The 14,425-nt window shown below is 43.5% G+C and overlaps 1 protein-coding gene across 6 annotated transcripts in view; it reads right to left on the minus strand.

Annotated features, from left to right (window-relative positions):
• The window catches only part of MAP7D3 (MAP7 domain containing 3), a 31,986-nt gene extending 20,415 nt beyond the window's left edge, over nucleotides 1–11,571 (minus strand). For 4 of the 6 annotated variants that reach the window (XM_070605895.1, XM_070605892.1, XM_070605894.1 and 1 more), the window contains exons 1-5: nucleotides 11,159–11,530; nucleotides 4,595–4,693; nucleotides 4,420–4,500; nucleotides 3,136–3,299; nucleotides 55–169 (exon numbers count right to left, since the gene is read on the minus strand). In XM_070605895.1, the coding sequence (XP_070461996.1) occupies nucleotides 55–169; nucleotides 3,136–3,299; nucleotides 4,420–4,500; nucleotides 4,595–4,693; nucleotides 11,159–11,225 (526 nt within the window). In that variant the 5' untranslated portion in view covers nucleotides 11,226–11,530. Of the gene's footprint in view, nucleotides 1–54; nucleotides 170–3,135; nucleotides 3,300–4,419; nucleotides 4,501–4,594; nucleotides 4,694–11,158 lie in introns of all 6 variants that reach the window. The other 2 variants (XM_070605891.1, XM_070605890.1) reach the window with 1 other exon arrangement.
• Between the last annotated feature and the right edge of the window lie 2,854 nt (nucleotides 11,572–14,425).

Below are 14,425 nucleotides of genomic sequence, written 5' to 3' on the forward strand. Positions count from 1 at the left end.
AATATTTAAATATGAACATGAGTGAACTTGAAGTTTAACAGTTGCATTGATTACCAGTTTTACTCTCAGAGTTCATCGTCATAGAGCCTTCCCACGACCATCTTTTTTGACGATTATCCACTCGGTTGCTGCGTTCCAATGTACGATAAAGAACAGCTTTGAATTTCTCCTATTTAAAATAAATGGCAACAAATTATCACACATTCATTACATTGGTTAGTATAATTTTGATCTGTGGGTAATAAAACAACCCCATCACCATATTTTTGTATCAGGCAAAATTTTTTTTGTACCTGGTAAAATTTTAAAAGAATTGGAGCCATGTCTCAGGTAGCAATCACTATCAGCGCTTCTCCTGAATAACCCAGGTTTTATCTTACGGACCTGAATCGAGGAACTGACCATGAGGCTCCCCTCTTTGCTTATCTCATTAGGAAATTTAGGACCAAATCTGCAGCCTATTTCTAGCAACTATTCAAAGACTCAGTGGTACACTTTGTGTATGCTAATCATACCTTATATTTTATTATCTTCCTACTTTAATTTTCCCCTCTGCTTGATTCCCTCAACCATTTATCTTATCATCTGGTTCTGGTATGTGTTTTTTAAAATACACCTTAAATTCTTTGCAGAATGAGGCAGGAAAAAAATCAACGAACATACATATAACTGAAATCTATGCCAGAGTTACCTATTATACCCACAATGTAGCATCTGGAATTCTGGTGTCAACTGATAAAGTTTTAAGAAAGATAATCGATCTGTTTGTCTCGGACTAACTTCAATTTAAACTGCTCATGATGACAGCTATACAATGTCAATGCCACAGTGGCAAAACAACTCCACTGCAGAGAAATGAGTGGCAGTTTTCCTTTTGAAGGCATTTCTCAGCCCTGTGCGGCAACAAACCACGGACTCTATCAGCTAAGCAAATCAACTTCAAGGCCAGAAGGTTTTCCAGTCTTTCCTGACAACCGTTCCATAGCAACATCGCCCTTACAGTGTCCCCCCCCATTTCTCTGAGGGCAAACATACCGGGTAAACATACTGGAAAGGTGGAGAGTCATCCACACCCTCTGAGGAGGAAAGCAACTGCAATCCTTAAAATAAAATGTTCTCTAATGGCAATATTTTAAAAGTATATTTTCTAACAGAAAGTAAGTTGTTCTAAATTACTTATAAACCCAGAAAGCATAATAAAGACTAAAAACAGATGTTCACCTTGTCTTATTAAAGCATTTCAGATTCATAAGAATTTCCCAATGCACGGGACCCTCTGTGCCGTCAGGCTCCTTCCTGCGGCTCATATGTAAGCCACTGTCCTGGCTCAATGCATCTCCTGTCCACACTCGCCCCTCCTCCGCACCCGAGTTTGGGTTTTTTCCCTGCTCTATGGAATTATTCTTTTTTCCTACGTGCAGCCTACTCACAGTGTCCCTGATCCCTGCTCCGCCTGGGGCTCCCCTACACGAACCCTCTGGGGTTGATTCCCTCTTGCCCTCTCTCCTTGTCTTTCTGCCTCTTCCCCCACCACGTCTCTGGTTCCCCTTGGGTCTGCACTGTCATTTTGTTACATTCTCTTCTTTTGTCTGCGTTCGCCCTTTCAGGTTCCTCTTTCTCTAAGATGCGCTTTTTTTCCCTCAGTCCCTGGAACTGCCTCTCTCCACCAGGGACCCTCCCCCACTCTGCACACATAAGTTTTCTATTTTACTTTCCCTGGTTCTCTGTCTTAGCGCATTCTCTCTCTCTGGTCTTCATTCTCTTTACCACAGATAAGTAAATTAAGAAAATGTTTCACAGAGGAAGACAGAGAGTGATCGAAATTCTGAATGAGAGTCCATCAAATACTCAATGTGAAAGAGCATAAACAACCACAGCAAAAGGCTCAGAAAGACAGAAAGTGGTAGTGGACCATGGACGGGAAAGAACTGGAAGAGCCTCAGATGGATGCAGGGGCTGGGGCTGGGGCATGCTCAAGAGCAACTGTGTGCACAAGTAAGGAGGAAAAGTGAGCACCACAGAGAAAGATGCAGAGAAGGTGGCTCATGGGGAGAAATGGAAGAAAAGAGAAAAGGAGAGAAAAAGAAATTTAAAAATGAGAGAAACAGAAAAAAAGAGAGGCAGATTAAAACACACACACTGAGAGAACAAAAGGCAGAAAGTCCAAAGATGGGGAGAGGGAAACAGAGAGAAGCTAAGACAAAGAAAGCAGAAAGAACAGTGAGGTGCCTCAGGTAGGAAAAAGTCAGAGTCAGAAAGAACCAGAAGACAGAATAAGACATTTATGGACACTTGAGAGTCACAGAAATACAGAAAAAGAGAGAATGCCTGTGGGAAAGAGAATGGTGTCACAGAGAACATGCCAATTTCAGAAGAAGGAGTCAAGGACACTGAGGATGAAGCAGTGGAATGACCTACAGAGCTGCCAGAGAGAATCATACAGAATGCGACAGGGAGCCAGATGCCCAAGCATAAACAAAAAAAGACAAACTGACTGAAGAGGGACAGAAGGGAAAGAGAGAGCCTACCACAGAGTGCCAAAGACACCAAAAAAGAGTCTGGAAAGGAAAAGAGAGCGGCAGGGCCACAAAACAACAGAGAAAGAAAGCGAAGGTGAGGAACAAGAGGGAGAGGAGAGAGCCAGCACACACGAGGAGCAGCCAGGGAATGAGGTCAGGGAGAGTGAGAGCTCGGATTGGGTAGGGTGGGAGTCAGTCAGCAGTTAGAGGAGTCGTGGGAAGTAAGCCAGGCAGATGGGAGCCTATCACAGAGGGCCTGACGCAGCTGGGAGAATTCCAGGCAATGGGACAACACCTAAGGCTTTTTGGTAGGATAGAGAGCCACTCGGAGGAAACCCCAGGCCACAGGCACCTTGTGTGCCAAGTCCTGAAGGTAGAGAGGGCTCTCTTCTTGGATGTGCAAGGCTTCTCTTCACCTCAGCTGCCGAGTCTACACTCAGGGATCTGATCAGGACAGGGCCAAGAGCCTCAGATGTGGGAGGGAAGAAAGGAAGAATTGGGATTCGGTCCCCTTTCCACAGGTTGGACTAGCAAAGGCAGACAAGGGCTAAGAAAAAAGTATTCTAGACCCAGGCAGTATTGTATCATCTGATTAAGAGGCTAGAAAAATAGGTACCCTTTCTTCCTCCAATTTTTGTTTTCTTTTTTCTTCTGCAGATACTCTCCGCTGTTCATCCTTTTCTTTTTGTTCTCTCAGCTTTCGTTGCTTTTCTTCCATCTGTTTTTCATAGTAGATCTTGGACTTTCTTTCTTTTTCAAGTAGTTGTATTTCTTTATTAGCTGAAATATTCCACATACAAGGTGTGAGAGCCAAGGAAATATTTAAGTTTTCCACATTACACACAGAGAAGGAAAAAGTTGACACAGCTCATTCTCTTTCTTAAAAATAATATAACCTGTGCTAATAACTAAAGACTTATTATATAAGTGAAGAGATGGCCACCGCAGAATCATTTTCACTGGGTGTTCATTTAACTCGAGAACTGAATTGGCATAGATGTCTCTCATCCTGTCTGAACTAAAATTCCAAATTAAGAAGAAATATTTTCTCTCATGTGATGTTTCTGTCGATCTGAGGTGAAGTCAAACCTCACCAGGTTAACACGCTGTACATTAAAGAATTTAAAAGACCACATGGGCAGAATCTATCTTCTTTTTTCCCTTCTACTAGGAACCTTCTTTCAAAGGCCTCATCCATACAGACCATTATTAGGCATGCCCGTTTTACATTCCTGAGCTTCGTTCCATACCACATTACCGGAACAGCATGAAGTTTTTCTGTATTCAGATGGCCCCTCACTAAAGCCTGGAGAGCATCTATGCAGTTGTAAAATGCTCTCCTAAAGAGCTACAGGAAGAACCAGCTCCTCGCCAAAACAAAGACAGTGATTTTCCATTTGAATGAGGTTCAGCACCAGTTCTCTGACTGGATTCAGAATCCCAGAGGAGAACAATGCATGGTTGTAAAAGCATTCTCTCCAGGTGTAGAGAGATTCTTCTTTTAGATCCTAATTGATACAAAGTTATCCTAGAGAAACACAGCAGTCAGTGAAAGATACTGCATCTGTTACGATTATTAGCACTGTCATTGCCATTTTTAGAATCATTTTTACTGAAAGCCCATTCTGCTCGTTTCCACAAATGTTCAAGAAGTTTTCATACCTTAATTTTCAGAAAATTAAAGCTAACAGAAACTACTGCTTCAAAACTTAAACAATTTAATCAAATATTTTTCACAGGCCATCTTTACCTGATTTAGTATCGCATTTAATCCAATATAATACATACTATAAAAAGTATAATCTATCATATAAACAGATTAGGAAAAGTAAAACCACTTGGGAAATATATAACCTTAACATAAAATTCATTCGATTTTTTTAAAAAGTCTAAAATATACCATCTTGTCTTTTCTTCTCTTCCCTGCGTTCTTTCGCTAACCTTTGTTTTACATCATTTTTAAGCACAGATCCATCTATTACTGAAAAAAAGAGAATAGAGTTAGATATTAATAGGATATCAAATTTTAATAATATGACACTTTGACATCTATCAACACATTCTAGAAGTTATACCTGGTTTAAATGTTGATCTTATATTTGAGGATTGGGACGGAAGAGAGCTAAGGCCACTCTGATTCCGTCTTTCTTCAGCAATGGCGTGAGCAGCAGCAACTAAAATACAGGGAGATAAAGAAAAGGTATACAATATTAAGAATGTAAACAGCTAATACAGGGGGCGGCAATATACAATGTATCTTTGATGATAAAGGACAGCATCTCTGCTATAAGGCAAAATCATGACAGATTAATCTGGGTCAACAAAGACATACTGAGTATCTACTATGTTCAGTAATAATTTGACAAAGAAAAGTGTTTACTGTGGATGTTCCAGCATATCTGTGGACATTAAGAGTCCTTAGTGGGAGTAGCAGCACAAGTTTGTAGATGAGTAGGAGCTAATGATTAATAGCTTCAAAAATGCCTCAGACAAGACATTACACCAAGTACAAGAAAAACTGAGCTGGCAAGGAATTGGAAAAGATGTTTCGCCACAAACTGGGAATTTAGAAAAGATTTGGAGTTATGGATCTGAATTTGGAAGCAAAAGTGTCAACAGTGACATCCAGAGCTTGGGCCCAATATTAAGGAGTACATTCATAAATTACCTAGCCCAGGGGCTTTCTATCCCGGATGCAGACTAGAGGCGCCTAAATCGCTTCAAAAAAATTAGCAATGCCTGCCCCTCCCTGCCCCCACTCTCCGAGGGTGGGGCCCAGGCCTTTTGCAGTTGCTAAAAGCTCTATTTGGATGCACAGTGAAGGTGGAAAACCACTCAAGGCATTTCCAATGACAGGGGATTATTGTGGGGAGAAAAACGTCAAGCAAACAAGCATAAATTATACAATATAAATTTACACGTCTTGTGTAAACAAGGCAGAAAAGTGGTAAATAAACTTCAATAAGATTTAAATATAAGTTTAGGGGAACGCAAGTTGAGAGAAAGTAAGAAAAACTAAAATTCCAGGATGATACACATATGAGTTATTATAGGGGATTCCCTGAACCCTTTAATTCCAAGTATGGCTGTATCTAAAAAGCCCCACAATGCTGGGCATCTTCAGGAAGGATCTGAAGAATAACACTGAAAACTGTCTTCTACCCTTGTATAAAAGCACAGGAAATACGCCCCTGCGATACCGCATACAATTCTGGTTTCTATATCTCAAGAAAAACATATCAGTTAAAGACGGGTAAGTAAAATAATTAAGGGATTGGGGCCAGCCCGGTGGTGCAGCGGTCAAGTTTACACGTTCCGCTTCTCAGCGGCCTGGGGTTCGCCAGTTCGGATCCCAGGTGAGGACATGGCACCGCTTGGCAAAAGCCATGCTGTGGTAGGCATCCCACATGTAAAAGTAGAGGAAGATGGGCACGGACGTTAGCTCAGGGCCAGTCTTCCTCAGCAAAAAGAGGAGGATTGGCAGTAGTTATCTTAGGGCTAATATTCCTCAAAAAAAAAAATTAAGGGATTAGAGGTGCTGTTGTACTCATAGAATGAATGGACTCTGAGCGTTAGTTGTTACTGAGGAAAGATGGCCAGGAGTCATTTTACAGAGTAACCTTGACAGTGACATCACAATTGCTGCCATAAGGTTCGCCATTTCAAAAGGAAAAAAGGACTTTTTTTTACTGCAGAGAACTGACAGCTCAGATAATCCATGACCTAGCTAAATTTGAAGATTAGAGTTTTCTCAGCTTCCTTAATAATTCATCTACTGGCAATTTTGTGGACCACCAATTGTTCTCTGAACTTGAGTACTAGTGTATTAAGAAAAATTCCTAAATATAGTCTATAAATTAATTAAACCCTCCTACATACACCCCTCCCACTCACAACATTTCTATGTGAGCACAAAGAAAACAACAGTTGTTTTTGCACATTCGGTTTTCCTACTTAGAAGTCCTAAGGAAAGTCCATTATTTTGGCACAAGTTAGCTGACCATAAGGACAATTTCTCTCAAAATGCATAATTTTACCAGATTTAAAGGTTCTACTAAACAGAAGTAACCTTATAAGTAGCTGTAGTGGGAATAATGAACCAAATCATATAAAGGTTAAAGTGGTCATAATAACAAGTCTGATTTTTAGAACTTTATATCCAAATTCCTACTGGCAAGAAATACATTCACCAACAGGACAGGCTCTAAAAATTATTTAAGATGCCCAGGCAACGGGGGAAAGCTTTTATGTCTGACCCTAACAAAGTGGCCATCTTCTTCAACTCCACTGAATGACGGAATTTACTGAGCATTCATTTGAAAGTAAGAGTGAGCTGCAGTAAGTGTACTACAGTATTTCTGTAGTTGTTTTACTAATTCTGAATCTCAAATTAAAGTTAAAAGTTACCTTTTGCCCGGAGATTAAATACGAAAATGTGTAGAGTTTCTAAATAAAACTGAATTATGAACCTTAATCTATATTTATGGTACTTTCCTGAAAACTGCCATAACATATAACATGTATCACTTCACCGCTTACGAAGTTCTTTTCATTTGTATTAACTCATTAAGGTCTCATAACAGTTCCATAAAGTGGATATTATTTATTATTATCCCCCCCCCTTTTTTTTTTTACAGATGAGAAAACTGAAGCTAAACACTGCTTTCCCAGGTCACACAGGTAGTACCCGGTGAAGCCAGAACTTGATTCACTGGTAGATTAAGAAGCAACTTTACTTTGAAATATTACATAATTATCAAGAACCAGACTGCACAAAACCCACTTTAACTCTTATAGGACTTAATTCATTATTCCCACCTCAGCTACTTCTAAATTTACTTCTGTTTAAAATATCACAAAGAAGGAATCAAGGTCTAAAAGCACAAAGTTGACTCAACAATAAATAAATGAAATATATGGGTTTTGCTTTAAAATATACTTTGAAAATACAGCAACGTAAAAATTTTTAAATAAAGTATTTACCATTTTTTTAAAGAAAACACTACTATGCCATGGCTACGGAAGGCCTAAGTTTAGAGAAAATGTGTAAGACATTGTAAGAAGAAAAGCCTTCTCCTATGAGGGGAAAACTTACAAATTCAATCATCCTGGTTATCTAGCCCAATAAAAGCCTCAGAATGAAATGAACAAAAGCAGGGGCCAACTACGATGCCAAAGTTAAGGAATGCTTTACATTTAAGAGATTTTTGGGGGGCCAGCCCCGTGGCCAAGTGGTTAAGTTTGCTCGCTCTGCTTTAGCGGCCCAGAGTTTCACCAGTTCAAATCCTGGGCGCGGACATGGCACCGCTCATCAAGCCTTGCTGAGGTGGCGTCCCACATGCCCCAACTAGAAGGACCCACAACTAAAAGTACACAAGTATGTATTGGGCGGCTTTGGGGAGAAAAAGGAAAAATAAAATCTTTAAAAAAAGAAGATTTTTTTTAAAAAAAGTCACTGAAATTTTGAGGCTGCTTTGGGACATAAAGCATTTTAGCTCATTACTGACTTCAACATAGTGTAAAATTTCTACCTCTCCCGGTCCCCACCTTCTCCAAAACACACACACACCCCCAATCTGTGTCACTAGAGCTCCACTCCACTAGGGCAAGCTAAATGTTGAAGAACACTTCTCCATGACAAATAGTTCAAGAATAATAATCTTCCTAAGGCTGCGCCAAGCACAATCACCCCAAAATGCTAATCTCACGATAAATACTCTTCCCAATACTTCAGCAACTCTATCTTGTCTGCCCCGGCTGTTGCTCTTGAAATCACTCTCAGAATTCCACATTGAATCTGTAGTCCCAGCTCTCCATGACCTTTCTTCCCCAAGATCCTTTCTCCTGTACTCAGAAATATTAGATCGCATAAACTACTATTTTCATTAAGTAGCAAAGGGCGTAGATTGCAAAAAATGATTGAAAGGTTTTATTATTAGAAAAAGGGCTATGGTTGTGGCAGAGAACAATTATACTATGAAATCAACTGTGGCAGATTTATAGATTTAGTGTTACTCACTGTTATTTGGATAACAGAAGAAAGAGGAAATTGCCACAAGGTCCTGTCTTGAGCTGCTGGGTGTAGTGCTGCGAAGTGCCCGCTGGGGGGCCTGGCAGCCTCTTCCAGCAGCCCAATAGCTGACCTTTCCCACAGCTGCTGGCCCTGTCCTGGATCCACCCTCATTCAAAGGAGAGCAGTTGGGGGTAGCGTGGTCCCTGGCAGATCCATTCCACCCATACCAAGGATCTCTCTTCATGGCCTTATGTCGGTTTGCCCGTCATTAGGCCAGGGAGAGGGCAAGAAAGCATTAAGAAAAAAGAAGAAAGCAAAGAAATCTGCAATCAGGGAACCACAAAAATAAGGCAGATTCACAGAGTTTTGCCTAAAAAAGCAACAAAGTCAAAGGGCTGAGAGAAAGTTCTGGAAAACCCCTAAACCCAATCCAAAGATACCGTGTCTTGAAGAAAATGAGAGACACTTTCCCACCATTTACAGCTGTCTATAATGGAATGGCTACTTGGAAAAATATTAAGCTCCCCATTAGAGCACATATTCAAGTTGCAGAAGCTGCCCAGGATTTTACAGCTGGGACTCTGGATGCTAGACTGAATAATCTTTAGGTTTCTCCAGCTCTAAAATTCTATGATGATCTGGCTGTCAATCTTAGTACCTTTATCTGCATTTGCTGGCACGTATTGTTTGAATAATTTATTCTAAACCGAGAAAGGATTTGCGAATTTAGAAAAACAAGGGAAAGGTGACGAGTCAGGAGCGGCATTTCTTATGCTCTTCTGGTTGAAATAGTCACATAAACTTTTATTTTACAACAATTCGGTATAAAAATACAAAACACCTTTTGTTAAAATAAGTGTACTTCTTTGGTACACTACAATCTTAGCACAGCGCCATGCACAGAAAACATAACAATGAAGGTATATAATAAATATATGTAGATTGCAGTGTGCGCCTAAGGAAGGTACTTATTCAGGACAGTGTTTTAACTCTTGCAGCCAGGCTCCCAGGAGATGAAACTGAGCAGATTAATAGATTAAGTGCTGCTCACTGTTACCTAGATAGCAGAATAAAAAGAAGCAATTGCCACAAAGTGGCATTTCATCTGCCACAAAGTGGGCAAAACATTTCATTGACTCCTTCTCCCCTTCAGGAAAACGTTGAGACCGTGAGGGCAGTTCTAGTCAAGCTGGTGCTCTGTGAAAGTCTAACAGGTGACATTTTCAGTTCCTAACACGAAATGGGCAGCAGGGACGTCAAGAAGCATTCTGGGTTAAGCCTTTTTTGCATGGCTTTAAGTTTTTGGTTTGAAACACTGTGGATTCCAGCAGCTGTCCCATACAAAATTTTAAGATACTTGTCAACATTCAAAATACAAATGCTTTTGGGGGTTATCCAGAATGCTGGTTAATTTAAACCACTGAAATAAACCAAAATCAGATAGCCTTAGGTGTCAATAAGCAATAAAACGACCTTCATTAATTGCAGACTCTGTCTCTAGGTGAACCGTCACAAGGTAGAGAGACAGAAAAAAAAAGTTTTTCTCCCTATGAAATGATCAAAGTGTATTGGTTTCTGACACATTCTTTGGGGAGTTGATTCAAAGCATTCTTAAGTAACATACAGCCTCTCAATTGCAGCCAATCTAATTTTTCAACTGCAAATGAAAAAATCTCTAAAGATTTCAATAAGATGATTTTATTCAAGCTCATATAGGAGGAAACTACCCTGAGAACAAGCTAAAAGCAACCTCCCACAAGCAAGAAATACATACTATGTCCCTCAGGTAGTGGGGCAATCTCCTGGGCTAAGCAATGCGCCGCCCAATTTTACAAAATTAACAATTTTAGGGGAAAATAGCTTTGGGCGATGGGATCAGTTTAGGAGACACCACTCTGAAGTGCTGATTCCCGTGCAGCTCAGCCTAGGGTCTGTAAGATGTCCCACGGAAGGTGACATCTTGGCGAAGTCATGTGCTACAGCAGGCAAATCAGGAGGCGCAGAGAGCTAAGTTTTACCCCAACTTTCAAAGCCACGGACTCCCAAGGCGCCCTCCTCACTCGACCTTGAGCAGGAGGGCGCGGAAGGGAAGCCTTTGGGAAAGAGGAGCGTTGCGATCGTGGGAGTGGAGGAAAGCGCGAGCGCCCCGGGCAGAATCCCCCCCGCTCCGCGCCTGGAAGGGCTGCCCCGCCTCGGGGGCGGTCCCCGCGCGGGCTCGCGGCGGGCGCCCGCACATCCCGGGCAGCGGAGCGTCCGTTCCGGCGGCTGCGCGGGCGGCCACCGCCCCCAACGCCAGGCGGGGCTCGGGGCGTCCGCGGGGACAGGGGTTCCAGGCCCCCCCCGCCCCAGCAGCGCCCGTTAGTTCTCTCGCGCCCCGCCTGCGGGGTTCGCCCGTTGGTGGCAGTTGGGTTGTTGGCGGCGCTGGCCGGCCGTTTCCCCTCCCGCCCCAATCCCCAAACGGCTACCCATCCCGTCCCAGGGGGTGAGGGGAGGACCGGACGGCGCGGGGCGACTCCGGAGCAAAGTTTCCTGGCGCCCGCCGCGCTGCTCCAACGGTCCCCAGGGCCCCGGGAAGCCCGCCCCCCAGCGCGACCCTGAGCCCCCCGGGAGCTGCCGGCCCGCTCACCCATCCGTTTCCGCAGCCCCTTCAAGGATGTGCTGCCGCCGGCGCCGGCGCCGGCGCGGTCCGCCATCTTCCGAACAGCCGAGCCCAGAGCCGCTGGCAGCGCTGGGGGCCCAGTGCGCAGGCTCCGGCGAGGCCGCCGCTGCGATCGTGGCCGCGGCGCCCGGGGGCGGGGCGGGGCGGGGCCCAGGGGGCCGCCCCACCCTCCTTGGACCCTCAAAGTCGGCAGCGTCGCTCTCCACGCACCACGTCGAAACGGGCGGGACCGCGACCACCTTGTCTAAAGCAACTCTCTCCTACGTTCCAGGCCTCCCCCCCATCCCAGGGGCCAGCCAATCATCACCCGGCTTGCGCATCCAGCGTTCCTTTTTCTCTGACCTCGCTTCTCCCTGGGAACCAGCAACGTTCGTTCCTCTATTGATTCATTCACTCACTTAGCATTTACTGAGTGCCTCCTGGGTGCACTTGTATCATGAATTTGCTAGTCTTTGAAACACTACAGAAAGAAAGGCCCAACTTGGGGGAAGAGGCCCGGGGAGAGGTCCGGAGAGAGAGAGGTTTCTGGAAGGTGCTAGGGGCCCGATCATGAGTAGAGTCTTTCTGAAATTGTTGCAGAATAAATCATGACACTTAGGTCTCAAAGTGTTGCGAGTTGTTTTTAGGGTGTTTGTGGGTCTGTAAAGTGAAGGAGAGGATTTCCTGGCATTAATCTCCCCAGATTTTGGAGGGGCCCTTCGAGGTTGCAGAATGTTTTCCCCATTCACAAGGAAAAACGTAACTGGCCTGAGGCGCCTTTGATGGGGGACATCCCTTCAGGAGTGCTTGCCTTTTCGGAGCGGAGTCAGCCCGTCCTTAGTGCGGCGTGCAGTTTCTGGATGGGGCCGTAGCCATGGTGGGGAGACTCCTTGTGGGACGAGCACTTTGAGGAGCCCCTGTGTCTGAATATTACATGGGAGCTGTAAAACGGAAGAAGCTAAATAACAGCAAACACTGACTCTTACTATTGCCAGGCGCTGTTCTAACTGCATTATATATTAACTCATTTTATCCCCCTACTACCTATGAGGTAGGTACCACTAACACCCTTATTTTATGGATGAGGAAACTAAAGCAGAGAGAGGTTAAATAATTTATCCAGAGTCACATGGTTAGTAAGTAACAGAACTGGGATTTGAACCCCAAACATCTAACCACTGTGTCTATGTGCTTAGCCTTATGTGATACTGTTTCCCGAGAGTTGAGATATATACATAATTGATAAATTAGTATCCAGAATGCATAAAGATCTAAAAATACATAAGAAAAGGACAACCTCCAGGGGCGCTCGGGTGGCATAGTGGTTAAGTTCCTGAGCTCCACTTCTGTGGCCTGGGGTCTGCTGGTTTGGATCACGGGGTGGACCTACACACCACTCGTCAAGCTATGCTGTGCTGGTGTCCCACATATAAAATAGAGGAACACTGGCACAGATGTTAGCCCAGTGACAATCTTCCTCAAGCAAAAAAAGAGAAAAAAAGGACAACCTCCAAAAGTGAACAAAAGGGGCCTGCCCCGTGACCGAGTGGTTAAGTTCACGCGCTGGGCTTCAGCAGCTTCAGTGGCCCAGGCTTTCGCTGGTTCGGATCCCGGGCTGGGACCTAGCACCGCTCATCAGGCCATGCTGAGGCGGTGTCCCATATAGCACAACCAGAGGCACTCGCAACCAGAATATACAACTATGTACTGGGGGGCTTTGGGAAGAACGGAAAAAAAAGTGAGCAAAAGTCATAAGCAGGCTTTTCACAGGAAAGAAAACACAAGTGGTCAATATACATAAGAAAAGGTGCTCAAATTCTTTAGCAGTCATGAGAATACAAATGAAAACCACAAGATATCATGTTACGCCTACAGATTTAGCAACAATTAAAGAGAAGAAAATAAGTGTTGGTGAGATTGTAGATTAATACTAGTGGGGAAGAAAGTGGCATTAAAGTGCCCATTATAGCCATTCTAGCCCTGCTCCTGTGTATGTACAGAGACCACTGGCCAGGATGCTGCAAAACGTAATGTCAGGAATGATTAAAAACAAACACACGCAGGTGTTCCAGATCAGAGGAGGCTAAAGAAATCAAGCCACGCATGATCCTTGATTAGAATCTGAATTTAAAAAGTAGCTTTAAAAAAATAGCTTTAAAGGGCATTCCTTATTGGGACAATTGGGAAAATTTGAATATGAACTGTATGTTAAATAATATTGTTTGTAGCAAGGTCAAAGTTCTTGAGTGTGAGAATGTTATTGTGGGCATGCAGGAAAACGCCCTTTTTTTAAAGAAGGAAATGTTGAAGAATTTAGGGGTAAAGCATCATAATGTCTGAAACTTACTCTCAAGTAGTTCAGAGGAAAAAACTGCAAATATCACAAAAAGTTACAAACTGGTGATTCTAGATGGTTACATAGATGTTCATTTTACTATTCTTTCATCTCTTCTGTGAGTTTGAAGTTTTTCAAAATAAGAAGTTGGAGAATTTTTTTTTTTAACCTAGAAAGTTTGCCTTCAGCCTACTTGTCGGCACCACTAATTTGAAAGATCAAATTTGACTTGGAATTACATATGGGGAGGCATCCTCCAGAATCTCTTCAACATTTAGTCTCTTAAAGGCCTGAATCCGGCCCAGGTGTGTGGGGACGAGGGGCCATAAGAGGTCTAGGAAAACTCAACACAGGCAGCATACGCTGGGAGCTGGGGGAGTAATTAAAATGTATTCCATGAGCCCAGAGGGATGAGAAGTCACTCCTGGTTGGGGTGATCAGAGAAGCCTTTGTGAAAGAACTGGCACTTCTTCTGGCCCTGAGGACCGAAAGAGGGCAATCACTCCTCATTCCAGCCCAAGGTAGCTGAGTGAGGAGATGGACCTTCTGTGGCCAGATCTTCCTGTTTTTCAAAATAAGCTGGAAATCTGGATTTTAATGTAAAATCTCTTTTTTTTTTTTTGGAGGAAGATTAGCCCTGAGTTAACATCTGCCAATCCTCCTCTTTTTGCTGAGGAAGACTGGCCCTGAGCTAACATCCATGCCCATCTTCCTCTACTTTATCTGTGGGACACCCACCACAGCATGGCTTGTCAAGCGGTGCCATGTCCGCACCCGGGATCCAAACTGGTGAAACCCAGGCTGCCAAAGTGGAACGTGTGCACTTAACCACTGCACCACTGGGTCGGCCCCTAATGTAAAATCTCTTATTTTAAAAATGTTGACAACATTAAAAGTTTTGAGGGGCTGGCCCAGTGGTA

This window comes from Equus przewalskii, chromosome X, assembly GCF_037783145.1.
Source record: "Equus przewalskii isolate Varuska chromosome X, EquPr2, whole genome shotgun sequence".
Lineage (NCBI taxonomy): Eukaryota > Metazoa > Chordata > Mammalia > Perissodactyla > Equidae > Equus > Equus przewalskii.